The sequence below is a fragment of the Psammomys obesus genome, unplaced genomic scaffold (assembly GCF_907164565.1).
Source record: "Psammomys obesus unplaced genomic scaffold, mPsaObe1.curated_primary_1811, whole genome shotgun sequence".
Lineage (NCBI taxonomy): Eukaryota > Metazoa > Chordata > Mammalia > Rodentia > Muridae > Psammomys > Psammomys obesus.
Window position 1 is genome coordinate 2145034 of NW_026587215.1, and position 27724 is coordinate 2172757.

The window sequence follows — 27724 nt, forward strand, 5'->3', positions numbered from 1 at the left end:
TGTGTGTGTGTGTGTGTGTGTGTGTGTGTGTGTGTGTGTGTGTGTGTATTCTCCTCAAAAGCTATGTGTATCAGAGCCAGATGCATGGTGCCTAGGGACCCACTTGTGGTCCCAAGCTACTCTGGAGGCTGACGCAGGCAGATCTTTTTGTGTGCTGGCTAGTTTTATGTCAACCTGAAACAAGCTAGAGTCAACTGTGATGAGGGAGTCTCAGTTGAGAAAATGCACCCATCAGATTGGTCTGTGGGCACGCCTGGGATATATTTTGATTGACTGACAGAGGGCCCAGTAGCCCTGGGTGGTATAAGGAAGAAGGTTGTCAAACCGTGAGGAGCGAGACAGTGAGTGGTCCTCCTCCATGGCCCTCCTTCCGTTCCTGCTTCCGGGTCCCTGCTCTAACTTCCCGCAGTGATGGACTGTGGTGTGCAAGCTGAAATAGAACCTTTCCAAGTTGCCTTTGGCCATGGTTGTTTATCTCAGCAACAGAAAATCTAAGACAGTTCAGTTCGGCTCTTTTGAGACATGGTCTTAGGTTGCCCTAGATGGCTGCCTCTGCTCCTGAGTGCTGAGATTAAACAGGTGTGCCACCATGCATAGCAGCAAGGAAGATCTTTTGAGCCCAGGAATTCCAGGCTAGCCTGGGCAACATTAAGAGAGAGACCGGTGTCACCCAAAACAAAACAAAAACAAAAAAAACCTCTGTGGTCCTTGACATTTGTGGTGATGTTTAGGAAAAGCTCTTCAGGGGTCCAGTCATGCCCTCTGGTCCTCAAAGTCGACATAGGAACTAGAGAGACGGGGGCGGGGGAGCGGGCAGGCGTGACACTTTGAAATCTGGCTCCTGCAACCTCATTCATTTAGCATCTGGGTCACTTTGTTCAGTCATGGAGTTTGTAAACCTGCCTGGTATCCCAGGGATGTTAGAGGTTAGAAGGAGAGGCTGGTGGGGGTGAGGGCTTGGTGGCCTCTGGCGTCAACGGTGTCACGCTTGGGCAGAGATGTGCAGGACAGTGTCTAGACGCTGGTCTGAAGCAAGTCTAGAGAAGGCCACTGCCCTGAGTTTTATCAAATTCAGAACTGGTATTCAAGAGATTTAGGTTCCGGGCCTCACACTGCTAACGTCGGCTGTGTGGCCGATAGCTGGTCACTGCCTGTCTCTGGTCTTGGCTCTTCAAGGAGGTTATGAAACGTTTGATTCCATTCTAATTCTTCCTGGGGGTGGGGAAGGGGTTGATGGAGCAGAGGGTAGCCACAGCCAGGATTCGTAAGGTGGCCTGCTTGCCCAAGGGAGTAAGAAATGTCTGCAGTAGGATGGCGGGAGCTGCCACTGAGGCAAAGCAGGCTGAGCCCTGGACAAACCTGGCACACACCCCAAGCCTAAGCCACAAAGTAACGGAGCCCATCACACAGAAACAATCTTACCCCTGAGGTTGAGTGGGGAAGGACCCCAGATGCAGACTGTGGAGGTAGGAAAAGCGCTCAGCTGGTGCTCAATAAATACTGATAAAAATACGTGAAAGACCGTCCCTTTCTCTGTGAGGGCCCCTCAGGTGTGATCCCTCATGCCAGGCACCAACGGCACAGAATTCTGCACCAAGCACAGCCCTGAGGCCGACACTGTCATTAGCCCCATCTTCCAGACAGGAAAACTGACACTTAAGAAGGAGATGAATTCACAGCCACAGATCTAGGTGACCTGCCAGTGGCAGAGGTGGATCCCTCCCAGGGCACAGCATGCCTACCCTCTCCTGGCCCACCAGCAACAGCTCAAGCAGGGCTCCACTCTGCACTGATGCCACTGGTCCCGTTCCAGACGCCTCCTGGCTCTCTGTCCCCATCTCATCTCACTGCAATGGCCTCAGTTACAGCGATGGCACCCCCACGGGACACTGACACGGTGTCTGTGGTGGTTGAGGCTAGAGACAGGCTGCTGGCCTCGGAGGGTAGAGGCAGGAATGTTAGTCACAGGATACAGGGCTGATGTACAGGATGCCACACAGGATACGGCATTCCTGGCCCCCAACACCTCCAAGGTCGGAGGTGAGAAGAGCACAACAGGAGAAAGCCAGGGCTCCCCACGTGAGGGGAACTAGGGTGCTTGGAATAAATCTCACCGTTACAACCTTACTTTCGAAGCTGGACAGAACAGCATGGGCCTATCATCCCAGCTCCTCGGGAGGCTGAGACAGAAGGATCGCCAAGGTCAAGGCCAGCCTGGGAAACTCAGCAATACCCCGGCACGAAATAAAAACAAAAGAAAAGAAAGGGACCTGAGCGTGTAGCTCGGTGGCAGAACTGCCGCCTGGCATTAGTGAGGTCCTGGCTTCAGTCCCCGGTACCGCCACAAAAGGAACCAAGGGTGTCTTCTTCGTCCTTTAAGTGGGGTTGACCACAGCTACCACAGGGTTCCCAATAAGTGTAACTACACAGTAGAGCAGCCCCAAATGAAGGGCATTCAACAAGCTGTCACTGCCACCATCACCAATTCTTTCTACAAAGACAGCAAATGACACACACGTCCTGACTCACAACATTTCCAAGGATGGTGACGGGTGGGTGGAGAGCTGCTGTCCCCTGGGACAGGGTGTGAATTTGCACTAGCCCCCACGCTGGGCCACAGGAAATGGCACCTAGCCCCACACCGACATCACCAGGTGCCCCGTGGGCTGACGGGTCTCTTCCGGGTCCGGGGGTGTGAACATCTAGCCTGAGGTCCACTGCAGGATGCACTGCTCTGGGGAGACTCTCTGAAGCACCTGTTTGCAGACAGAGTCCATGTGTCTGTCTGTGACGCCCCCCCCCACACTCCTACCCCCGCCCGACATAGGAAGCTGCTCAAGCCTGATTTTTCCACCACAGATTCTGGAGGCCTCCAGGTGGGCCCCCACAGGTTACCCCCACCCAGAGGAAAGGACGCCTGACAGCCTGAAGAAGCTGCCCCAGATCTCAGGCCTGGGGCTCCTGGGAGGGCAAGGGTGTGGCGTGGTGGAAGCAGTTGGGGCCGAGCCAGCCTGGCAGCCGAGAGAAACAGCCTCCTCCCCTGCCCTGCCCCCAAAGCCAGCTGCAGGAGGCACAAGGCAAGCTCGAGGCCAGGTGAGCTACCTGCTCTCAGCGAGGCTAGCAGATCAAAAGGGCTTGAACCCCACCCTCCACCTGGGCCCCAACACACCACACACACACACACACACACACACACACACACACACACACGCACGCACACACGTGTGCACACACAGGCAGAGATACATACTCCACAGCCGGCTGCCACTGCAATGAGGGAGATGGGCTCTCCGCCCAGCACCCAGGGCGTTGTCTGTGGCTGGCAGAGGCAGAAGCTGATGAGGCCTCCTAGGGCCTTGCCTGCCTTATTTAGATGAGATGGCAAAGACAAGCTCTTTGAAGAAGCGCTCTCTGGGCACAATGTGGAGGCCTGAGGAGCCAGCTTTTCTACCCGGTGGTTCCCTTCCTGGTTCCCGGGAGGACTCCCCTGTTCCCCCCCCCACTCGCCCTGCTGCCCAGCCCAGCAGAAGTGTCAAGGCTGGAAGAAAAGGACCTGTCCCCCAGATGTGCCACCCTGGTGGCCCATCGCAATCACTGTCCCCATCTCAACTCAAGAGGAGCCACCTCCCCTATTATTCAAAGCATTGCCTGAGTCCATTCTACTCAGTGTTTTAGGTAGGAGAAACTGAGGCCCAGCCTGCTTGCTGGGTGTCTTTCCACCTTCCTCCCTGCTGACGGTCTAGGTCCCAAAACAAAGAAGAGTATAATCTAATCTCTCACCCTACCGGGAGAGGTGGGTTTACAAGCCAGATGCTACAGAGGCTTTGTGCTGTGGGTGGCTGCCCTCAGGGGCCAGGGGTTCACCCAGGCTATGTTAATAAAGCACCCAAGAGCTGGCCGCTGTGGTGCACGCCTTTTAATCCCAGCGCTTGGGAGTCAGAGGCAGGCAGATCTCCGAGAGTTCAAGACCAGCCTGGTCTATGGAGCAAGTTCCAGGACAGGAAAAACCTAAATAAATAAATCTGGGCCCACTCCCCCATTCACAGTTCTTTCGTAATTATTTGGTGATTTGTTCAGGCTACAAGCACCCCACCAACACAGCGGGAACCAAGACGAAAAGTTTGCGGATCATGGAAAAAAGCAGGTAACAGACATCGGAATAAACCGAAACTTGAGAAGTTGTCATAGTCAGCCACGGTAGTGCACACCTCAACTCCAGGAATGATGACAGGAAGAGCAAGGGTTCAAACCCATTCCCATATACTATACACACCGAGGGACAGGTCACCCTGGACTACCTAAGACCCTGTCTCAAATTCTAAAAACCGAAAGAAAACATGCCACAAAAAGAGTATCAAAGAGAGGGAGGGTCTCCTGAACCCCAAGCAAACACCTCGAGGTCTATTCCTCCACACACTACTTCCTGACTCTTGCCCTGGGGGCCTCCAAAAATCTATGTGACCTTGACTTTCACACTTCCAGGCAGGGTGATTCCAGCAAGTGGGTTCCCCCCCTCCACCCCCGTGGCCATTAGCAAGCCAGAAGGAGACTGGGTGGTTGGTGGCTGTGGGGCCCTCCACTCCTTCCCGGCATAAGGGTGCTAAAGCAGACAGATAGTCACATGACAGTCACTTTCTGGGAAGCCAGCTCAGCTGATGGAGACGGAGATGGGGCCTGAGCAGCGTGTTCGAGCTACCAGCGTGCTTCCATGGACACACAACGCCAACCCCACCATCAACACACAACCTGGTCCCCCTCAACCCCACCCGCCCTGTACTGGTTATCTGGAGCTTGCCTGGGCCGGTCCCCATGGGGACATGCCTCATGCTTTCAGTCTAATACTGAAAGCTGGGATCCCGGAGGTAGTCAGTCTATGGAGGAGCAAGGCTCGGTTTCAAACCAAACCAAAAAGCAAATAACTCCTGGGAGTGGTGGGGTGGGGTGGTGCTGGAGGACGCCGGGATGGTAGAAGGCCCTGGAAGCCTCACCCAGATGTTATATATCCAGCAGTGCCCGTCAGAACGCAGGGCTTCCCACCCCTGCCAGGGTTAGCCAAGGCAGGGGCGGGCACTGAGGACACCCGCGCGTCAGGTAGGCAGCGCCCCCGTCTTGAAGGTCAAATAGGTGCTTATTGGGAAGGAAAAACGCCTGCACACTGGGGTCACTTCGGCATCATCGTCGACCCCGCCGGGGTGGTTGGAAAACCGTTACTGACGGGTAAAGTTTAAGGGGCGCCAAGCTACCCTAACCAGGCCAAAAATGGGTGCTGCGGAGTCCGGTTCAGGCTCTGGGGTCGTCCCGCCCTTCTCTGAGCCCCCAGGAAGGAAATTCTGCAGGTACAGAGGCGGTTAGGTTGCAGGGCCCACCTGTTGCGTGGGGGCGGGCACCTGGTACCCAGCGTACAGAGGGGCCGTGCGTGCCCGCGTGCGTGCGTGGGTGTGTGAGCGCACGTGTCCTCGGGCCGCGTGCGCGCGTGTCCCCCCCGCGTGTGCACGGGCGTGGCGGGCGGACGGGCGCGCGACCCGGCCGGCTCAGTGCGTGCCCGTCGCTCTGCGCGCCCGCCCGCCCGCCCGCGGGAGCGCAGCATCGCCTCCGGCCAGGAGTGTGCATGCGTGGGGTGAGTGAGCGAGTCGGGGGCCGGGCGGGGTGGGCTGCAGAGAGCAGCCGCGGGGTGCCGCCGTCCCCAGGACGCCGTGGCACCGGGCCAGCCTCCAGGTCCCCGAGGCGCGGCGAGGAGAGGCGGCAGCCGGGGGCCTCCGGGCGCCCCCCACCCCTTCCCAACAGCTGGCCGCGGCCCCGGGGGGCTGTAGGCGAAGCGGAGAGGGGGCCCCCGCCGCGGCCAGGCCGAGCCCGGCTCGCTCCCTCTCGGGCTCCGGGCGCGGGGGGCGGCCGCGGAAGGGCGGGGCCCCCAGGGCAAGCGGCCTGCAGGCCCTCCAGGAGCCCCGAGAACAAAAGGAGACGGCGACGGCTCCTCCGTGGTCAAAACAACCTGAGCTGGCGGCGGCCCAAGGTCGGGCCGCGGCCTCGAGCCCTCCGTCTTAACCCCTTCCCTGCCGCCGCCTCTCCCCACCCCCACCCCCTGCGCCGGGCTGCGGGCGAGCGCGCTGGCCCGGCCCGCGGGGTCGACTCGGTGCGGGCTCCGGCCCTCGGCGGGCGGAGGCGGGACGGGGACCCGGGGGCAGGGCGCCCTCCCGGCCCTCGGCCGGCTCCCGGCTGGCGCCTCCTCCCGCCCCGCCCCCTTCCCACCTGGATTCCCGGTAGACTTGCCAACTCACTGCTACGTGAGGCTGGGAGGGGTGGGAGCGCCGGGCCGACCTGAGCGTTCCCGCAGACGTCCCCGTACCCCGCCGCCCTTGCAGCTAGGCTCCTGCAGGCGCGCGCTCCGCACCCCGCGCTCGCGCGGGAGAGAGGGCTACTTCCTCTCGCAGGGCGCGGGCGCAGGTAATGGCCGGGCCTCAGACACACACCGCCCCCGGGCTTGGATTCTTCCAAGCGCCCCCCCCTCCCCGTTCCGCCCCCAACCTCCAGTCCTGTCTCTCTACTCCAAGCGTCTGAACCTACCCGTGTGTCTGTCTGCCTACCAGTCTCTCTAGCGTGCCTGTTTCTGTTTCTGTCTCTGTCTCTCTCTCTCTCTGGGTCCCCTGCGCCAAGATACAATGTGCTTTTGGACCGTCCGGCACGACCCCAAGGTGCCCAGGCCACAGCAGACCCTAGGGTGGGACCAGAACCCTCTCCAAAGGTCTCTGGATATCCTGAGTTCGAGGGCACACACTTCTAGGGCAAGCAGGGTCCTGGGCAGAACCAAAGCCCATCCTGGTTCCGAGGTGGACTTAGGAGGTCTCGATCCTTAAGCACCCTAGCTACCACCTCACACTCTCTCCCTTGACCTGGAAGGGGCTTAAGAGCGCTGGCTCAAGCCTCAGGCAGGGGGCAGGGCAGCACACACCTTTCCCAGGACGCGGAAAGGTTTAGGGAGCTAGGTCGGTCCACTGGAGAGAGAAACCCACCCCCTGCCTCCTCCCCATGGAGCCCAGCACCCCGGACCTGGCCTCCCAATCCTTGGGGCCACCCAGTGCCTAGGGCCTGGCTCACGCGCTGCAGGGCTCCAAAGTTCACTGCAGGGGGAGGAGGGGGCGGCCAGGCGTGGGGGCTGGGGCCACGGGGGAAGGATCCAGCCTCCGCCGCCGCCGTCGCGACTCACCTCGGCGCTGACCAGACGCAGGTAGCAGCAGAGAGGCAGGAAAAGCGCCCAGCAGCGATTCATGCCGACTCCCGGCCCGGCCCCGCGGGGCCCCGGACGCGTAGACGGAGTGCGCCGCCCCCGCGGCCAGGGTGGGGGGCTGGGGAGGAGGGTGGGCTCCGCTCGGGTCCGCCGAGATCAGGCGCTCAGGCCGCTGCAGCCGCCGCCACGGCTCACCCGCATGGCCCCCGGGCGCCGCCGCCCCCGGCCCCGGCTCCGTCGCTGGGGGGCTGGGGAGGACCTGGACACGGGACCAGGGTCCGAGGCCGCTACCTGGGCGGATCCCGAGCCCACGCGAGCATCCACGGCCTGGGGGCTGCGTCGCGAACCAGCCAAGGCGTCTAGCCGTGTGGGGGCGCGCAGGGGACTCCAACCTCCGGGAGGAGAAGGAACGCGGCAGTCGATGGCTCGTCTTCACTCGCCGGCTAAAGGCGTGTTCCTCTGCCCGCTGGCTTAGCTTTTTTGCAACATTTTCGGGAAAGGCCCCCCGGATCAGAAAGCGCAGGGCTGGGCACCTCCAAGCCCAAGTCTCCCCAAAAAAACTTTTTCCAAAGTTGGCTTTGCAGCAGCGGCCCGAACACCCGGGCAGGGAGAGGTGCAAACTCCCGCCCGGGCCGGGTGGCGGGGCGGGAGCGTGTGCGCCCTGGCGCGGGGCCCGAGCGGCGGGCACGGCTGCTCTGAGCGCGCGGCGCGCCCACTGCGCTCTGGGCCGGGCCGGCCCGACAGGTGGACGCGGCGCGGGTCAGACGCTCTATCCACCCACCCGCTCCCCGCTCTGGGCGTCCTCTGCGGGCTTCGAGCTGCGTCTGCTCCGGCTTTCTCGTTGCAACGAGGCTAGAGGGTGGGATTTCTCTCCCTCTCTCTCTCTCTCTCTCCTTTCCCTTTTGCGCGTGTGTGTATGTGTGTGTGCGCAAAATATCTCTCTGGAGAAAGAAAGATGGGCGCTGTCGGCCGGAGGGGAGCCCTCGGGGAGGCAGCGGGGGAGGCGGGCAGGCTGCTCCCGGCTGCCGAAGTTGCCACCCTTCAGCTGTTCCGGCCTTTATAAAGGAGAAGGGAGAGTGCAGGAGGTGGGTGGAGACAGGGAGACAGCCTTTCCTCTCCTGGCCCCGAGTCAGCGCCAGGAGGGGGCAGGAGCCAAGGGAGGTCCTCGGGCGAGGGCTGCAGCTTAAGGGGTCTCTGAGAACCGGGCAGCCCCTCTAGCTGTGACTCTAGCCCCTTGGCAAGAACTGGAGGCGAACTGTGCCCCACCCCTTGGCACAGTGACCTGGGTTTAGAGCCATGTCTGCAGGGCCAGGACCGAGACCAGGAGTGTGGCCCCTGAACCCCCGAACCGGACATCTGCAGCCTGGCAAAGGCATGATGGTGAAGGACTGGGGCTCTGCAGCCTGGCGGCTTAGACTCAGTTCCTGTCTAATGGAGTAGCTGGGTCACCTTGGACTAGTCACTTTCCCTCTGTGCTTCACCGTCTCTTTTCTAAGTGGGGGCCGGAGTAGTGTGTGGATAAATGTCACACTGATCAGAAAGCATGCAGCCCCAAGGCTGGGGCTCTAGATCCACAGTGGGAGCCCTTCAGCTACAAGCTGAGTCTGCCTCTCCTTGCCTGTTGCCTGGCACACAGCAAGCGCTGCCATGCCAGCATGGGCTGAATCTGAATTTGTTGAACTGCAAAGTCACACAACCGCGCAAACCCCCCCCCGCACCCCCCACCCCCACCTCCACGCCCTGCAGCGTCTTCAGGAGGCTGCCATCGCCAGGGTGTTTACTACCTCCCTGTGCCCCCCAGCACCAGGCCCAGAGGCTGCCCACGCACACCGGCACTCTCACAGTTAACGCCTTCCACCCCCGGCTCAGGGAGCTGCTGTGTCCCTGCCTTCAGCAATCACACTGTCACAGTGACACAGTCACACACAGCTCGCTGGCCCAGCACCCACCACAAAACCGGCAGGCTTGCTGCATTGCCTCCTGCCTTCAGGGCACCTTGGCCTCCTCCACTTCTGCGGCCTGTCCTTGGTCCCCATGTCAGCCTGCAACCCCACACAGGCCGGGTGGTGCTACTGCCTCTTGTGGCCCTGGGCAGGGGTTGCTGAAAGAGGGAGAACCTCCCAGGCCTCTCTGCATATGGCTCCAGATACCCACTTTACCAGATAACCAGCTAGCAGAGCGGCCCACTGACGGAAGGTAGCCTGGGGCAGGTGACTTCCGGGAAGGTTATTAAAGCTCTCCGGTGGTACCTTAATTTCCTCTTCTGTAACTAGCAGACACAATTGGAGGAAAAGAGGATTGCAGAGGAGCGTGGGGAAATCATAAGGGGTTGGCCACATTTGCCATCTTCGCGACGATGGGTTCATAGGTTGGTTTGAGGGTCTGGGGAGATGGGTCAGCTGGCAAAACTCTGACATGAGGACCTGAGTGCAATCCCCAGAACTCATCTCAACAGCCAGGCATAGTGGTACACACTGGCATCCCCGTGTCGGGGAGGTGGACACTGAGGGCTTGCTTGCCAGCCAGTCTAGACCAATCCCTGAGCTTCCGTCCAATGAGAGACTTTGTTTCATTTCAGAGGAGCTGGGCAGGGTTTCCAAGGGTGATATCTGAGGCTCTCCAGTCACCTGTACACCTGAGCACATTTTGCACACCCGACACACACGTGCACGTGGACTTTGTTTCTGTATTTTTTTATTGATGCATACAGTTGGTTTCGCTGTAGTGAAAGGGGTTTGCCCTCCTCACAGAGCTGGCGGGAAGCTCACAAAAAGATACTCCTCCAGAGGAGCACCATCCAGGGAGACAAGATGGCAAGTGTGATCGTGTGGAGATAATCTGACACACTAGCTCCTATCTCGAAAGGCTTAGAGATTGCAAAGGTCTTCCTCCAGACAGCTGCGGAAGCTTGGCCTCCGTCTCACAAGGCCAGTGTTCTCATCTGTGAGCACGGTGACGGCACTGTCATTGAGCCGACCCTCGGCACCCTCGTCAGTGCTTCTGTAAGGTGTGTTAGTCCTGTGTTAACATCGTGGAGGCCGCAGCACAGAGGGACTGAGCAGCTTGGACCAGGTCACACAGTTCCAGTAAGTAGTGGGGCCTTGACCTGGGCTCCGGGGGTCTAGCTACAGAGCCCACATGCTTAGTCCACCATTCTATGGTATTATCTGTAGGTGATGGGGACGATGACAGTAATGGCACCTTATTATTTATTTATTTATTTATGTGTATAGGTGTTTTGTCTGTCTGTCTGTGTGTCTGTGTGTCTGTGCATCGTGGACATGCAGTGCCCATAGAAGCCAGAAGAGGGCGTCAGATCCACTGGGACTGAAGTTGCAGCTGGTTGTGAGCCACCATGTTGGTGCTGGGAATTGAGCCCCAGTCCTCTGGAAGAGCAGCTGCTTCTCTTAGCCAGTGGCCTCTCTAGCCCCCAATAAGGGCACTTTTTGCACAGTGTTTCTGTGTCATCCACGAGTACACATCTAGGTTCTCTGTCTCCTGAAAGATGGTGTTCTCGAAAGTTCATCTTCTATAGCACAACCTGGAGGAGCACATAGATGTGAGGGTTGGGCAGGGCTGTTCAAAGGAGCGGCCTTGAGCACCTGTAAAGCACTTAAGAAATGGAATGAGAGCCAGGCCTGCCTAGTGGCACGCACCTTTAATCCCAGTGCTCAGAGAGGCAGAGGCAGGCAGATGCGCCGTGAGTTTGAGGCCAGCCTGGTCTACAAAGCGAGTCCCAGGACAGCCAAGGCTACACATAGAAACCCTGTCTCAAAAAAAACCCCGAACAAACAAAATAACCTGACATATGTGTGCCCATGTGCGCCCGCACGCCCACTGAAGAGATGGTTCACCAAGTTCAGTTCCCGGTACCCACAGTGGACAGCTCATAAAAGCATCACCCCAGCTCCAGGAGATCTGATGTCCTGACGGGATGGGGGCGAGAGAGGCCTCTCGGACTGCAGGTGCTGAGGTGCATTCTGGGAGATCCTCTCTTGCACCTGCTTGCAAGGGAGCCTCCCCTCTCCTCCCTTCCACCAGGAACGGTGCAGTCTTCCGGGAAGCCTGTCAGGCCGGGTACCCGCTTCAGGCTGTCCTGGAGCACCCCCACAGCGCTGTCTTGACATTGCTCTTGGATCAGCACTAAACCGCGTTGAGAGTGAAAGCAAGATTTGGCTCCCAGCATGCAGTAATTGCTTGGTAAGTATTTGCTGGGACAGTAAATAAATGAGCAGGCATCGTGCCTGTTTCTTCCTCTCAACGCTGGCCAGCTTGTGCAGAAAGGTCAGACCCTTCCTGAAAGGTGATGTGATATAAAACCCAAGCACAGGGCCTCTGGGGTGTATCCTGACCTTCCATTGTCACAGTGGGTCTGGACGTCTCAGACCTGGGAAGGCCAGGCCTGAATTCTGCATTGGGAACAGGAAGGAATCCAATTCTCCTGTCAGGTCGGTGGAGAAATGGGATGTGGCCTTGGAGTGGGGACCTCGCCCCCACACTCTGCCCCGTAACAGCTGAGTGGCTGTGCTAGTACATGCTGGGGTAGGTTTGCCCAAGAAGGGGACTTGTCTGGCTGTGTATAGCAGTCTCGGCCCTCCTCCGTTGAAACCATCGGCCTACGTTTGGTTTCTGTTGCTGTGACGAAGCACTGTGACCAAAAGCAATATGGAAAGGAAAGACTTTATTTGGCTTAGACTTCCCGATCACAGCCCGTCAAAGAAGGGAAGTCAAGGCGGGAACCTGAGGCAGGAACGGGAAGCATGCTGCTTACTGGCTTGCTCCCCTGTGTCTTGTTCGTTCTGCTTTGTTATACAACCCAGGCCCATCTGCTCTAGGGTAGCACCACCCAGAGTAGGCTGGGCCCTCCCACACTGAACGTTAACCAAGAATCTGCCACCACAGGCCAATCTGTTGAAGGTTAGATTGGGGTTCCTCTTCCCAGGTAACCCCCCCCAAAAAAAAAAAAAACAACAACAAACCTGACCAGCACATCTTGTACACCTGGCTGTGCTTGCCCAGGGCTTGGCTAGAGCTAGCAGATGCCAAGGAAAGAGGTGGCTCCTCCCCAGGGTCCATCCCTGTGTCTCCATCAGTTACGATCCCTTACGAGCTTGCTTTTCTTCCTGCCTCAGGTGGCCTTGCGCTCCAGCCCTAGGCCATGTGACAGCCACACCTGTGAGCTGCCCCGCTGTGTGGGGCAGTCATCCCCTGCCTCACTGGGGAAGAGACCTATGGTAGGCGGGTCAGGCCTCCTGGCTGGCCTGCTTAGCCTCAGAGCTGCCAGATGGGGAGAGAACGCCGTCACGGTATATTCATTTTACAGGCCGGAGAGGCCAAAAAGTCAGAACCCAGAGAAAGACCGACTGCACGTAGCTGGGTGGCCTCGGGAAAATCACTTAACCTTTCTGAGCCTCGATTGACTCACGGGCAGCTGTGTCAGTGGGGAAGTAGTAACCCCACCCCCACCCCACTCCGCCCGGGTTTGAACAGCTTCACAGGTTCGAGGAGCACTATGCAAATGTCAGCCTTTGTAGTAATACAGGGTGCGCACAGCAGCCTCCAAGCCCAGGATCCAGGCTTAGGAAAACAGTCCACGGAGGGGAGGATCCTAGGCCCTCAGAACTGGGACTGCCTTGTCCTCATATCGGGCCCTACTCCTACTGGAGGACTAGTCCTCTGTGAGGCCCTGGCCCCAGAGCTGTGAGTCTTAGAGAGAGCGTCCAGGCTACCCACAGGAGCCCACCCTGCTGCCTTGGGCCTGTCAGGTACACAGGGCGAGGGAAGCCAGTGTTTGTTTACCCCACTAGGCAGAGCCAAAACAATTTTAGATCCTCCAGGCTCCAGACAAGGAAGAGGATGTGGATGTTTGGACCAGCAACTCGGCTCTACCTACCTGGAAACGGCTGGGGAACCAAGTCCTCACAGAGCTGGGCCAGATGGCTGGGAAGACATCCACCCACCGCCCCCTTACGGGAACAGGCAAAGGTTCCTTCTCCTGGAGAAGACCCCTCCCAACGGCACCCTTCCCAGGCTCAGGTCAGCCTGGAGGCGCTTTGTGGGCCCCTGTCGTGGCTGCTCAGCTGTAGACCTAAGTGTCTTGCCTGAGCCTTCAGCAGGAATAGGACAATCGCAACCCCTTGAAAGCAAGGACAGGGAGAGGGCTGCATCCCCTCTGAGTTCCTAGGAAGCCTCCTGATTGACCTCACTAAGGCTCAGAGAGGCCTGCAGCATGCCCAGCATCACCCAGCATGGACGTGGCAATGCCAGCCTGACCCGAGACCCCTTCCTTTGCTATCTCCCTGTTCCATTGTGCCTCCCATGTAGCCTGGATCAGAGCGGCCCAGCTTTGATGTGTTGTGGGGTACAGAAAACATAAGGGCTCCTTGGAAGGGACTGGAGGTGAAAGGTCAAGGTTTCAGAGTACCCCAGCACTCGCCTCACCCAGAGAAGAGCCATGTTCTGGGGATGGGTAAGTCAGCTTCATTCAGCCACGTTCTGAGCATTCTGCAAGGGATGGCGTAAGTGGAGGAGCCCAGGGAGGTGGTAGCTTGTTTGACAGAACCATTTGTAACCGTGATGGGCCAGTGAAAAGAGCAGGAAGTTTGCGAGGACATGAAAGTCACCAATTTCCCATCAAAGGCTCACACTCCGTGGCCCAGCGCTCAGCAGGAAGCTTGTCCCGGGTCCCCTGTGCAGTCACTCATTTAAGGCACATGGTGCTGCAAGAGCAAGCTGTTCTCCCAGGTGGGGACACCAAGGCCTCTAGCCGCTCTGCCAAGGTGGCAGCCAGAGGGCAAAGAGGAAGACACGCCCCTACCACTGCCCGTCCACCCGGGCTCTGCCCGCACTCACCTGCTCTTCTGCACTGTCTCTGTACCTTCCCCTTGGATGTGCAGTGAATAAACAAGTAAATGGAGCCTTTTTCAAAGGTTTGTGGTTATTATTTTAAAGTAAGTATGTGTGTGTGAGCGTGTGAGTGTCCGTGACCTTGAAGGTCAGAGGCATCACCTGATGTTCCCTGGAGCCGGAATGAAGGCAGTTGTGAGCCACCTGATATGGGTGGTAGGAACTGAACTCTGCTCCTCTGAAACAGTAAGAGCTACTCTTAAACTGCTGAGCCATCTCTCCAGCCCCTAAAGTTTTTGGGTTTTTTTGTTTTGTTTTGTTTCTCTTTTCCTTTTGGAGATAGAGTCTTGCTGTGTAGCCCAGGCTGGGCTTGAACTCACAGAACTCTTCTTGCCTCTGCTTCCTCAGGTTCTCAATGCTGGGGTTAAAGATACTCACCACCATGCAGGGCAGTGGTGGCGCACACCTTTAATCCCAGCACTCACGAGGCAGAGGCAGGTGGATCTCTGTGAGTCTGAGGCCAGCCTGGCCTACGGAGCTGGTTTACAGGGACAGCCAGGGCTGCTACACACATACCCCTTGTCTTGAAAAATAAAAGTTACTCAACACCATGCCCTCCTGAAGATCGGTTGTTTTGTTTTGAGGTATTTTTTTTTTTGTTGGTTTGGTTGGTTGGTTGGTTGGTTTGGTTTGGTTTTTGTTGTTGTTGTTTTTTTTCCAGACAGGGTCTCACCGTGTAGCCTTGGCTGTTCGGGATTCACTTTGTAAACCAGACTGGCCTCAAACTCATAGAGATCCACCTGCCTCTGCCTCCCTGAGTGCTGGGATTGCAGGTGTGTGCCACCACCCCCGGCTGTTGTTGTTTTTAAGAAATGAAATTTATTTCACTTTTTAGGGTTGGCTTGAGACAGGGTCTCATGTAGCCCTGACTAGCTTCTGACTCACTGTGGAGCCAAGAGACCTTTGAAATCTCAGTCCTTCTGCTCTTACTTGCCAGTGCTGGGATTAAAGGCACGGGCCACTATGCATGACATTTTTATTTTGGGAGGCAGAAGTTTGGGGAATGGGTAGTCTTGCAGCAAGTCTGGAGGCATAGAGCCCAGACTAGCCTGGAACTAGCTGTGTTGCTCAGGGTGCTCTCCAAGTTGGAATCCACCTGCCTCTGCCTCCCAAGTGTTGAGATTACAGGTGTGAAACTCCACACCTGGGAAAATACACTAATTACATACGGTTTACCTTCATACGTCAATGCATACGGCTCAGCTGCCCAGCCATGTGGGGAAAGTATACTATCCCTGTTGACCAGACAGGAAAATGGAATTGCTGAAGCAATGCCAAAGGCCTCAGTGTCCCCTGTAGGATGAGGATGCAGACAGGGTGTGCGTTCCAGGAATGTGGTACCCATGGGGCTTCCCCCTAAAGACTGGCCATGACGCTGCCAGTTCAGCTCTCAAGAGTGTTCTGCTTTGTGCTGGTGGCCGGGTCGGGAGGGCGGTTTGCAGACCCAGGAAGACAGAAAGTCTACGCCTCGCGTAACAGTTACCTGGTAGCGGTCCTTCTGGTGAGGTGACCTCAGTAACATTTAACCCCCGGGGGTGCAGAGCTCCTTGGGTGAAGATGCATCCCAGCACACCCTGCCCGACCGCGGCCCCCGGAAGGGAGCTGGAGTCCCAGGAAGATGGACTGGACTTCTCCATCTCTCTCTGTCTTGTCCCTCTCTCTTGTCCAGGGGCTCTCTGGGACCGCCCTCATTCTGCCATGGTTACAAGCAGCACCCTGTAGGTCCCAGCTGTGTCACCTGGGTTTGTCCTGTTCTGAAGCCAGCCGCATTAGGTGATGGCGTTGGGATAATGCAGCGAATGAAGGCAGGTGTGTAGCGCTAGGGTGTTCAGAACGGCACTGTGGTCGCCATCACCCGGCAAGGATGGCAAGATACAACAGGGGCTGTAACAGGTTTCGGGGGACAACATGGGAGTGGCCACAAACGATCCTGTGACAGAGAGAAAACAGGCTGAGGGAGGGAATGTGGCTCCTGGGAGATTCTCCGTTGCTTAGAATTGGACCTGGACTTGAATTCCCAGGACTCCCAAGACAGTGCTCCAGGGAGGGAAGAATACTAATGGCGTGGAGCGATGGCTCAGTGGAGAACTGCACAGAAGGCATGTGCAGAGAACCTGACTTCAGTTCCCAGGACGCAGGTCGGGCGGCTCACAACCCACCAGCTGTAGCTCCCGGGGATCCGCCGCCCTCTTCTGACCTCTGCTGGCACCTGTGCTCACAGGCAGTACATGCTCTTAAAGTACATTGGACTGGAGAGGTGGCTCAGTGGTTGAGAGCACTGGCTGCTCCTCCAGAGGTCACGAGTTCAATTCCCAGCAACCACGTAGTGGCTCACAAGCTTCTGTAACAGGATCTGACATCATCTTCTGTCCTGCAGGCACACATGCAAATAGAGCACTCATACACAGAAGTAAATCACTTTAAATAAAAGTGAAATAAAATAAATCGGGAGCGGGAGAGATGTTTCAGTGGTTGGAAGCATTGCTGCTCTTCCATAGGACCAGAGTTCTGTTCCCAGGACTCCAGTTTTACAGGCTCCAAGGCCCCTTTATGGCCTCCAAGGGCACCTGTACTCAAATACATATAATTAAAAATTAAATAAATCTTTAAAAAATGATAAATCAGAGGGGCAGCGGTAGCACACGCCTTTAATCCCAGTACTCGGAAGGCAGAGGCAGGCAGATCTCTGTGAGTTCAAGGCCCAGCCTGTTCTACAGAGTGAGTTCCAGGACAGCCAAGGCTACACAGAGCAACCCTGTCTAGAAAAACCAAACAAGTAAGTAAAAAAATCTTGCTGGGCACAGTGGTACACACCTTTAATCTTTAGGAGGAGGAGCCAGGTAGATGAACTATGTGAAGTCAAGGCTGGTTTGGTCTACAAAGTGAGTTCCAGGACAGCCAGGGGCACATGGTGATACGTGTGCTTAATCCCAGCCCTTCGGAGACAGGCGGGCAGATCCGAGTCTAAGGCCAGCATAGTCTAATAGCAGATAACAGGCCAGCCAGTGTGACTCTGTCTCAAAAAAAAAAAACAAAAAATGGGGTAGGGGGTTTGTGACCGCCTAGCTGGGTAGCCAAGGCTATCTATCCTCAAACTCTTGATCCCCCTGCCTCAACTGCCTGATTGCTGAGACTACAGGCCATTACCACCACGCCCTGCCAGAATGACAAATCTTTCTTCTCTAGATGAGAGATTTTTTTCCCATGTGGAATATGGTTGGGGTGTGCTGCGAGGGCAAGTCTGCCTGTGTGACATGGTCTGAGTGGGACTTAGGTCTTTGTGCATCAGTGAACATGTTGGGAAGATGGGAGACCGAAATACCCAGGTATGGTCCATGGGAAACGCCCAGAGAGGCCAGGCCGGCTGGTGGGATCCTGCGTGCAGGCACAGAAGGGCTTCCAATCCCGGAAGACCACCTCAGGGTGGAGAACCAACACCTCAACCTCCATACTCTTCTCCCCTTCACCTCCCGCCACCCACCCCCCCAACCTCCCCAGCCCCTTCCTGTTTTGATGGAAGGAAAAAATTTTCAGCTTTTTCCTTCTTTATTTTTCCAGACGGGTGACTCGCTCAGGAGAGGAATTCCCCCCTCCCCAAACCCTTGTCACCCCTATGCATCCATGCCATAGGTCCGGCCCATCCTGTTGTGCTGGGACAGTCATGGCTATTTTTGGGTATTTTATGGGGGTGGCGCCTCAGGGGAGGGGATGTGGGGGTGCCTCAGCTGCCTCCTTCCAGTCCCCTGCCCCCTTCCAGGTTCCTCCCCACCCCCACCCATCCTCCGGCCAGCCCGGCTCTGGGAGGAGGGAAGGAAGCCTGCTTAGCCTGGGTATAAATAACTCAGGTGGTTACTCAGCCCTGCGAACATGTTGATCTGAGTCACCATGTGAAATCAAGAAGAGCAGCGAACAGCCTCAGAGCCCCCCGGGGCAGGGTTGTGGGCTGCACGAGGGCAGGGTGGTACCCAGGGACCTGCCTGGCAAAGCCTATGAGCACTGTGTGGTGTTGGCCCCTCGTGATCCCTCCTTAAGGTTTTGAGGGGAGTGGCTTCATTTTCAAGGCCCTGTCTGTGCCAGGGAGCTGAAGAGAGGCAGGACCAAGCTCTGAGCATCACCAGGTCCCCTCCCCCTGCCTGTCACACACCAGGGTACAAAGCAAATCTACCAAAAGTCCTGGTCCCCTCCCCAATTTCCAGGGCAACAGGGCCAAGCAGTTCTCAAGTCCTCTGGGCCCTGCAGGGTGAGAGTGGGGCTTGGCCTGCTGCGGCTTCACCCCCTAGGTTAGCTCTAAATGAGGACAGCCCTGTGACCATCTTCCTTCAGAGGCTGGCTGCTGTGTGGGTGCAGAAACAGGACACCCTGAGGGATGTGTGGCCCAGCAGTGGGATTAGCTTGGGCAGCCCGTTGGGCTGAAGCCCAGTCCTCAGCTTTGGCAGGCCAGGTCAGAGGCATCCCAGCCCCAGCTTCCCCCATCTCTAGAGCCACACAGGTCTGGATCCTTGTTGCCATGGCAATGGGTTTTGAAACCTAGGGAGGCCCAGCTTCTGCTGTCTTCCTGCCATGCCGGCCTGAAGCAGGCAACAGGACCGTGGGGTCAGGGAAGCAGCCAACACCATTGTCAGACAGTTGGTATAGTCAATCCTAGGCCAGGCAAGACACTAGGGTATCCATGAGTCTTGGGTACAATGTCCCTGGAGCTGAGCCTGATAATGCCACTGGATAATGGCAGAACAGGGTGGGAAATCATGACCTTCCTAGCTATAAGGTCACGAGCTAAGAGCTGGTGATGAGGACTTGAGGCTCTTTCCTTTATCCCAGGGCACGTCTTTACCACCTTTGACCTTAGTCCAAAGGGCAGTACTCCCAGAGCCTACCTCACTACTCTGACTTCCACCCAGCTTCTTTTCCAGCTCCATCTTGGCCCCTAACCCTGCTCCTGCCCCAGCCACCACCCCCGTGTGCCCAGACAACTTGGCATGGATCAGGATCTGCCATTCAGCAAGCAGCTTGCCCTCTGGCCCCTCACAAACAATAGGGACTCCAGGAATATTGTCTACCCGGACTGAATCAAACACTCTAAATTTAGTCTGTCTGATGCGCCCTCTGTTTCCTGCCCCTGTTGCCCTCCTTTCAAGGCGATGAGGTCACCCCGGAACTGCATGCCTTGGCAGCCAGACCCAGGGGGTTTCCAGGTCCGGAGCATTCTCCCGCTCTTGGGAAATGGACCATGGGGATCAGAGGTCCTGAGTCTTCCCTCTTGCCCCACCCCGCTGAATCTCAGGAACTTCTCCAAAGCGATTTAGGGATAACCCTTGCTTACAGAAGCCAGCACCAAGAGGGGTGGGGAGCGAAAGCAATGGACCAAGCTTGGTCCCTGCCCTGGAGGTGACAGCCTGAGGGGAGGACAGTCAGCAAATAAACAAGGAATGAGCAGGGCTCTCTCAGCAAAGGCAGGGCGGACTAAAGGACACAAATCAGAAATCTGATCGACAGGCACAGAGCCGGGGGAGGCCCTGGCTTGAGAAAGAGGTCAGAGCAGGCTTCTTTGAGGGTGACATTTGAGCTGAGGCCTGAATGACCACAAGGCTGAAGTCCTAGGCCGGGCCACTCCCTGAAGGCCACAGGAGGGTAAGTGAAGATTCCAGGAGGGGAGACACGTGCCTGGTTGAGGCATAGTTAGTAGACCGGTGTGGCTGGAGGGATGTCAGGAGGAGAGAGGAACACCCTGCTCCCCCCTTCCCCGTGATGAGGGTTCGGGGATGCTGCAGTGACAGGCTGGGGAAGGAAGCCTAAGTCCCCAGGGCTCGCAACAACAGCAACATCCGGCATTCTGTGCTGGCTGAAGGAAGGCACCTTCTTCCCAGGTATCTGCCTCAGGTGTTCCTTGAGTCACTAACCAGAGGGGGCATGTGTCTTGTGGAGTCACACAGTGAATCAGAATCTCCCTGGTACGCCTTGGCCACCTGCCCTCGGTGCTGCTGAACCTTCCTCGGGTTTTGATTACAGTGGGAAAGAGGCAGCCCGTAAGGCCGAGCGAGTCCACGGTGGGTGGGAGGGACCTGGCCCTCCCCCACCCCCCTCACCTTACCACCCGAACATCCTGAAGCCCCTGCTCTCCCGTCCTGCCAAGAATCCAGGGTTGGCAGGAATGTGGGGGGCTCTGGAATGTTGTCTCCTGGTGCCAGCGCCAACGTGCCAGCCTCGCCAGAGGCCTCGAGGGAGGATGGGGGATCACCAGACCTTGTCTGGAATGGGGAGCTGGCAGCCGTGCCACCATGGGAAGGCAGGGCCCTGCTTGCCTGCTGAATGAAGCTCCGTGTAGAGACATCCCCTTCTGGAACTGGCCCACCTGACCTCTCGTAGGGTGGCTCAGCAGCGCCTGAAGGGCTCCAGCTAACCTTTCTAGAGCAGCGCTTCTCAGCCTTCCTAACGCTGGGACCCTTTAATACAGTTCCTCATGCTGTGTGACCCCGACCCCAACCACAAACTTGTTTTCGTTGCTACTCTGTAACAGTAATTTTGCTACTGTTACAAGTCCTGTAACTTACCTGATATCTAGGATATCTGAGAGGTGACCTCTGGGAAAGAGTCATTCAGCCCACAAAGAGGTCGAAACCCACGGGTTGAGAGCTGCTGTTCTAGACACCCGTCTACAGAAGAAAGCTTTGGGTCCAGATCCCACCTGAGCTGACCTTGTTTCCCCAAAGCTGCCCCAAGGTTCTGGGTGAGCATCAAACACTAAGACACAGGGCTTGCCCTGGCCTTGGCACACTCCAGGGCCCCTGCCCTGTTGGCTCTGTCCCCACCACCCCACTTTGTGTCTCCATTCCCTGGTTGTTTAGGAGAGGAGGAAACCTTCCCGAGAGAGTGTGGAATGGAAGTCCAGGGAAGGCAGGGCCTTTGGGTTGCAGGAGGTGACAGGTCAGTCAGTGAGGTCATCACTACTCAGAGGCCCAACAGACTTGAGGGTTAGCCCTGGCTCCCCCCAGCTGGGTGGCCAGCTGGGTCACCTTGGCAAGTTGCTAACCCTTTCCCAGCTTTGGCTTCCTCTTGTGTGCCGAGGTAACAGTGACCGCGCCCACACATGGCTATTATTGTGAAACGGTTAGCTGCTAGGTAAAGGAGGGCATTAGGAAGAGGGCATATCTCCCCTACTGGTCAGGGACTGTTAGGAACTTGGGGAGGGCAACTCCCCCACCCCACCTTGACAGCCACAGTGAAGAGTACTGCCCCGCCACACTGCCAGCCCAAAAGAGGCCGAAGGACTGCCATGCTCCCAACAATGCCCCTGGTAGACCTTGGCAAGGCCCCCTTATCCTGCCAGATGCCCTTCAGCACTGGGCCAGCACTGCCCCTCCAATCCCCTGCAGGGCTCAGGCCAAGAAACCTTTATTTTTAAACCTTTGAACAATGGCTGGTGGGGCACAGCCTTTGCAGAGGACAGAGGTGGTGGAAGGGAGGGGAGTCACCCTTCCCAGGCCAGCACCGTTGCCCAGGGGACCCTGCCCTCCAAGAAAGGCATAGAACCTACTCCATCCCTCCCACTAAGCTTAGCCTCTCTCTCCTACGAGGTCCAGATTCTAGTGCTAGCTGCCATCCCCCTGCCCAGCACACACAGGCCCCTCTCAGTAGACAATGAGGTACACCGAGTATGTGTCACAGCGGACTTTGGCCCCTGGGAGGAATTATCAGTACGACAGCCTTGAGGATCCCACCCACCCAGCACCCAGGATGCCCACTGTTGTCCCTCGTGACACCCTCGCTCACAGCCCAGAATAAAGTTTGGGATGACCAGAAGCAACTGTCCCTGAGAGCCAGACAAGGGGCCAGCCCTCCTTGCTGGTATCTCAGGCTAAGACAGTGAGGACCTCTCTCTGTGGAGCTTGGCCTCACCACTGGCCCCTGGGGGACCCAGCCTCTAAAGGGACCCCAGGAGTAGGAGAGGGGGCAGGGCACAGATGATGTGCCAACGGGAAGAGGGCTCCATCCTTCCCCCATCTGTGCTCCCCTTCATGTTCTTGGCCTGGCTGCAGACAGTACCTCTGAAATTACTCTCTCGGGTGTGTCCTGTCCCTACCTGCCCTCTCACCCTACGAATACTGAGATTACAGATGTTCGTTCGTGCCACCACATCTGGCCTTACTTATGTTATGGGGAACTGAAGTTCTCACAGTTGTATGACAAGCCCATACCTCACTGAGCTGTCTTCTCAGCCAAGTTTTACCCTTTTGACATGTCTGCCTGCCTGTCAGTTTGTCTATCTACTTATCTATGTATCCGTCCATCCATCCATCCATTATCTAGCCATTTATCTACTTCTCTCTTGCTGTTATTGGGGTTACCTTTTCCCAACCAGTAAGAACCCCAGCATTCCTACAGTGGGAAGGGAGGGAAAGACAGGAAGAATCGCCCGGACACCCTCAAGCGAGCTACTCTGGAGTATGCAACACCAAACAAGATGGATCCTGTTTCAACAAGGGAAGAGAGAACCAGCCCCCCAGTGTTGTGCTCTGACCTCCACAGTCGTACCAAGGCACACCTGCACCTGTACCACAAACACAGAGAATTGGTTAAATAATTTTTTTTAATTGGTGATATTTCTGAGTTGATAAAATGCACGAGAAAGCAAATTTAGCTCCCCAGCATCCATGTAAAAGCCCTGCATGCCTGCAATCCCAGTGTTGGGGAAATGGAGACAGGGTAGTTCCTGGGGCCCTCTGCCTAGCTAGTCAGATCAGTGTGCTCCAGTTCAGGGAGAGAGTGTCTCAAAAAACAAGGGAGAGCCAGGTGTGGTGGCCTTTAATCCCAGCACTCTGGAGTGGGAGGCAGGTGGATCTCTGAGTTCAAGGCCAGCCTCATCTACTGAGGGAGTCCCAGGACAGCCAGGGCTACACAGAGAAACCCACTCTTGAAAAGCAAAACAAAGTAGGAAACAACCAAGGAAGAGACACCTGTGGGCAGCCTCTGACAGCCACATACATGTGCACATGCGCGCCCGCACCCCCGACCACACAGACACATACGTACGAAAATAAGGAAACGCAAAACATGATGGACGCTGGTCGGGGAGGCGGAGGAAAACGGGCAGACAGAGCTGTGGAGTGGGTCTGTGAGTTCCTGCCAGCAGCACAGAACTAGTGCGGAAGTTCCTCAGAGACCAGGAGGGCTCTGCTTTGTGGGGCAGGCAGCCCATCACTAGGTGCCCATGCCCACGGGAGGGGAAATAGTGTGCTGGGCAGACTTGTCTGCTCGCCTTCCCTCGAGCCTCTGTTCACCGTCCCCAGACCAAGGAACCAACCCCAGTGCCATCAGCTGATGGCTGCAAGGAAATGTGGCACCTCTGCACCACCAAAAACGAGGCAAGGGGAAGAAAAGGAACCTCTGCCCTTCTCAGCCTCACAGATAAGCCTGGGGGTCATTACATTCTGTGAAATGAGCTGGGTTGAGACCAAAAAAAGAAAAAAAGAAATGTTCTCACTTCCGTGGGGAAGTAGAAAAAGTGGATGTCGTGGGAGTAGAAATTAGAGGAGTGCTTGAGACTGGGCTGGAGGAGGAGAAGACGGGAGAGAGAGGAGGATGGTTAACAGGTCTGGGGTTCAGCTGGACAGGAAGAATGGCTTCTAATTTTGGACCTCACAGTGGGGTGTATTAGTGACTCCTGGCTGTGACAAAACCCCCAACAAGAGCAGTTTAAGGAAGGAAAGGCTCGTTCTGGCTCATGGTTCCTGGTACAGTCAGTCTATCGTGGTGCAGAGGCGTGATGGGGCGAGCTGGAGGAAGCTGCTCACGCTGCGTCCTCAGTAGGGAAGCTGAGAGAGATGAGCGCTGGTGCTCAGGTCTCTTCCCCTTGCCTTTGGTTATCCCAGCCCATGGAAAGGCGCTGCCCCCATTTAGGGCGGGTCTTCCCATTTCAGCTAACCTAGTCCCTCACAGACGTGCAGAGACTTGTTTCCATGGTGATTCTAAATCTCATCAAATTGGTAATTAAGATTAAGCAAAGCTGGAGAGATGGCTCATCAATCAAGAGCACATGCTGTTCTTCCAGAGGACCTGAGTGTGGTTTCCAGTACGCACAGCCGGCAGGAGCCTGACCTTACCACCTGCAACTCCAGCTCCAAGAGATCTAGCACCCTCTTCTGGCCTCCAGAGGCACTGCACTCACGTGTGCAAACCCATACACAGACACACACGAGACAGATACAGATTCACACACATGGACACACATAGAGACAGACACACAGTAAGACACACACATACACAGACACAAACACAATAAGACAAGACATACAGGGACACACACACACACACATACACACACACTTTGGCCAGAGATACCTTAGCCATTAAAAGCACTGGCTCCTCTTGAAAAGGACCTGGATTTGATTCCTAGCACCTACTTGGTGGCTCACAGCGTGTCTAACTCCAGTTCCAGGAGTTCCAACACTTCTTCTGAGCTCTGTGAGCGCCTACATGCATGTGGTACACACACATGCTCTCTGGCACACATGCGCACGTAAAATTGAATAAACACATATTTTTAAGAAACTAAATCCAGGTGGTGGTGGTGTATGCCTTCAATCCCAGCCCTAAGGCGGCAGAGTCATTCGGATCTCTGTGAGTTTAGGCACAGCCAGGGTTACGAAGAAAAAAAAAAAACTCTCCTGGAAAAGTGAAATGAAACAAACACAAAACAAATACCTGGTGGAGAAGATCGTGTATGTTCACAGCACGAAGAAGTAGCTCCCGAAATAACCCACCACCCACGCACACATGTGAGCAACTTGTGCCAATTAAAATCAACATTTCAATCCAGGCCTGCAGTCCCGGCTACTGGAGAGGCTGAGGCAGAAAGGGTGAGAGTTCAAGGCCTGCCTGGACTCTAGTGTAAGGCCCATTTGAGTAACTTAGTGAAAGCCTGTATCAAATTTGCTGTACGAACCTGAAGATCCCCGGAACCCACAATGAAAGGAGAGCCGACTCCTGAAAGCTGACCCCTGACCTCCACAGATGCACAGGGCCATATGCATATACACACACAATAATGATAATTAATAAAATGATATTTAAGTGAAAAGAGGGCTAGGGACATTGCTCAGCAATACAGTGCTTTGCCTAGTGTGTTTGAGGCCCTGGATTCCATCCCTACCAGGAGGGGAAAAAAAAAAGGAACTATTATGACATGAGCGTAGCATAGCTGTTCTCTGAGAGGCTCCACCCAGCAGCAGATCAAAACAGATGCTGAGACTCACAGCAAAACATTAGGCAGAGAATGGAGAGCCTTGTGGAAGAGTGAGGGGAAGGATAGAAGGACCCAGAAGGGACAAGAACTCCACAAGAAGACCAACAGAGTCCATTAACCTGGCCCAGGGGGACTTACAGAGACTAAAACACCAGCCAAGGACCATGCAAGGACCAGACCTAGACCCCCTACACATATATAGCTGATGGGTAGCTTGGTCTTCGTGTGGGTTCCCTAGTAAGGGGAGCAGGGGCTGTCTAAGACATGGACTCTCTTGCCTGCTTTTCTATCAGGACTCCTAGTGAGGCTGCCTTGTCTGGCCTCAGTGGAAGAAGATACAGGCAGTCCTGATACCAGTTGATGTTCTGGGATGGTTTGGTGGGGGGTGCCTCCCCTTTTCTGAGGAATATGGGAGGAGGGTGGGATGGGAGGAGAGGAGGGAAGTGGTTACGATCAGGATGTTAAGTGAATAAAAATAAATAAAGTCAAATACTTCAGGAAGCTAGGGAAATAGCTCAAAAAAAAAAAAAAAGTTGACATTTCGGTACAGATGAGGAAAAGAAGCCCGGAGCAGGCAGGCCGTCTGCAGGAGGCTGCTCACTCATCCACGTGATCTACAAATGCTGAAGGAGGAAGAGCCACGGGGTGTCCAACCCTTCAGTGTCTGACCCCAGAACCAAAGGTTAAAGCCCAGAGCCACTCCAAGCAAGTCACAGGGGCAAGTGGCTTGTCTCTCTGTGCTTCAGTTCCCAGCAGAATGACAAGGTTTGCCCTGCAGGCAACTGTCCACTGCCTCTGGTGCTCCTTCCCAGATACCTGTTTGAACTCTGTATCCATTTGACTCACTTAAAGGAGATCCCACAATAGAGGCCCCTTAGAGGGCTCAGGAGACTGTGAAAATGACACTTTAGGGCATGAACTGTATTAGCTGTTTTTGTTTTTGTCTCTGTGACCATGTGGCCTGACACACATAATGTAATGGAGCTTTTGTTTTTTTGTTTTGTTTTGTTTTGTTTTGTTTGTTTGAGACAGGGTTTCTCTGTGTATCCCGAGCTGTCCTGGAACTCACTTTGTGTACCAGCCTGGCTTCGAACTCACAAAGCTCTTCCTGCCTGAGTGCTGGGACTAAAGGTGTATGCCATCACAACACAACCTGTCAAGGCTGGAGGAACAGAGCACTTTACTTTCAGTGGCCCAGGATACAGGACAAGGGGACTGCTGGAGCTCTGGGAATTTCTCCTTATTCTTTGCAGGCCCCAGTCCAGCAGACATTGTCACCCATGTTCAAGGCAGGTCTCTCCCGTGTTAATTCTCTCCGAAAACACCCTCATAGACACACCCAGTGGTGTGTCTCCTGGGTGATTCTAAGCCTAGTCAAGTTGACCGCCATCAGCCATGGCTCTGGGTGTGATGTCACAGCCTTTAACCCCAGAAGTCAGGAAGTACATTAGGAGGATCGCCATAAATTCAAAGGCAGCCATTCCAGGCTGGAGGAGGAGCAAGAACAGAGCCCCAGAGATGGGAATGAGTTTGCTCATTAAAGAAAAAGAAAAGGGGGAAGTAAGCGAGGAGGCCAGTGGCAGGAGATTTGTCAAAGAGGACAGAGTGCTACTGCCTGCTTCTCCCTTCCCTCTCCACTTATGACCTTGGCCCCACCTAACCCTAACCCCTAACCCTAGCCTCGACTTCCCCTTCCCACTATGGGTGGGAAGGCAGTGACCACATCCTTTCCTAGATGGCACCCCTCTCACTGCTGGGAGCGGGTGGCATCATTCATTCTTCCAGAGGTGAGGGGACCCAGCAACTGACTCTCCTTCTGGTCCACGAAGCTGCTGCCCTTGGGGGTCCTTCTCTTGCTGTTCACAGCCTTCCTAAGACCCCAACACTCACTATGCAGTGAACTCACCGAGGGCTTACAGCGTCCTTCCTGCCCTTCTCCATCTACCTGGACCTGTGCTGTTCCCTGGGCATCCTGGGGTAGGAGCAGAGAGTTAAGTCTTACCCTTCCTGTACCCCAAGGACTGGCACAGGGCTGGTCTCCAAGAAGCATCTTGATGGAGGGGAGGATGGACAGACAGAGTGGATGAACATGGACTCAAGTTCAATCAGCCTTAAGAACAAGTAACCAGGGTGCCTCCAATAGTTTACTCTAATCACGTTCCTGGGCAAAGAGCTCCTTCCCCGGGCTAGGACTCTCCAGCCACCCTGGGCCCCACATTAATCTGTGGTGACCTTGGGAAGCCTTGGGTTTTATGAGAGCAGCAGCTACAAGAATCTCAATTCTCAAAGCACAAGCTCCAGTGGTGGGTGTGGGCCAGACAGCCCAGGGTCAGAGCCTGGCCTCTGATCACTGTCGG

At 55.9% G+C, this 27724-nt stretch overlaps 1 protein-coding gene and 1 long non-coding RNA gene across 3 annotated transcripts in view; one reads left to right on the top strand and one right to left on the bottom strand.

Annotated features, from left to right (window-relative positions):
• The window catches only part of Pdgfb (platelet derived growth factor subunit B), an 18147-nt gene extending 10878 nt beyond the window's left edge, over positions 1-7269 (bottom strand). Inside the window, exon 1 of one of the 2 annotated variants that reach the window (XM_055603075.1) lies at positions 7202-7269. In XM_055603075.1, the coding sequence (XP_055459050.1) occupies positions 7202-7264 (63 nt within the window). In that variant the 5' untranslated portion in view covers positions 7265-7269. Of the gene's footprint in view, positions 1-6275; positions 6412-7201 lie in introns of those variants that run through there. The other variant, XM_055603076.1, reaches the window with a different exon arrangement.
• A 1732-nt stretch (positions 7270-9001) lies between these two features.
• LOC129673331 (uncharacterized) lies at positions 9002-14136 on the top strand. The gene is made up of 3 exons (XR_008719647.1): positions 9002-10308; positions 11264-11422; positions 13051-14136. It is a non-coding gene; the product is annotated as an uncharacterized LOC129673331 (long non-coding RNA).
• Positions 14137-27724: the final 13588 nt, after the last annotated feature.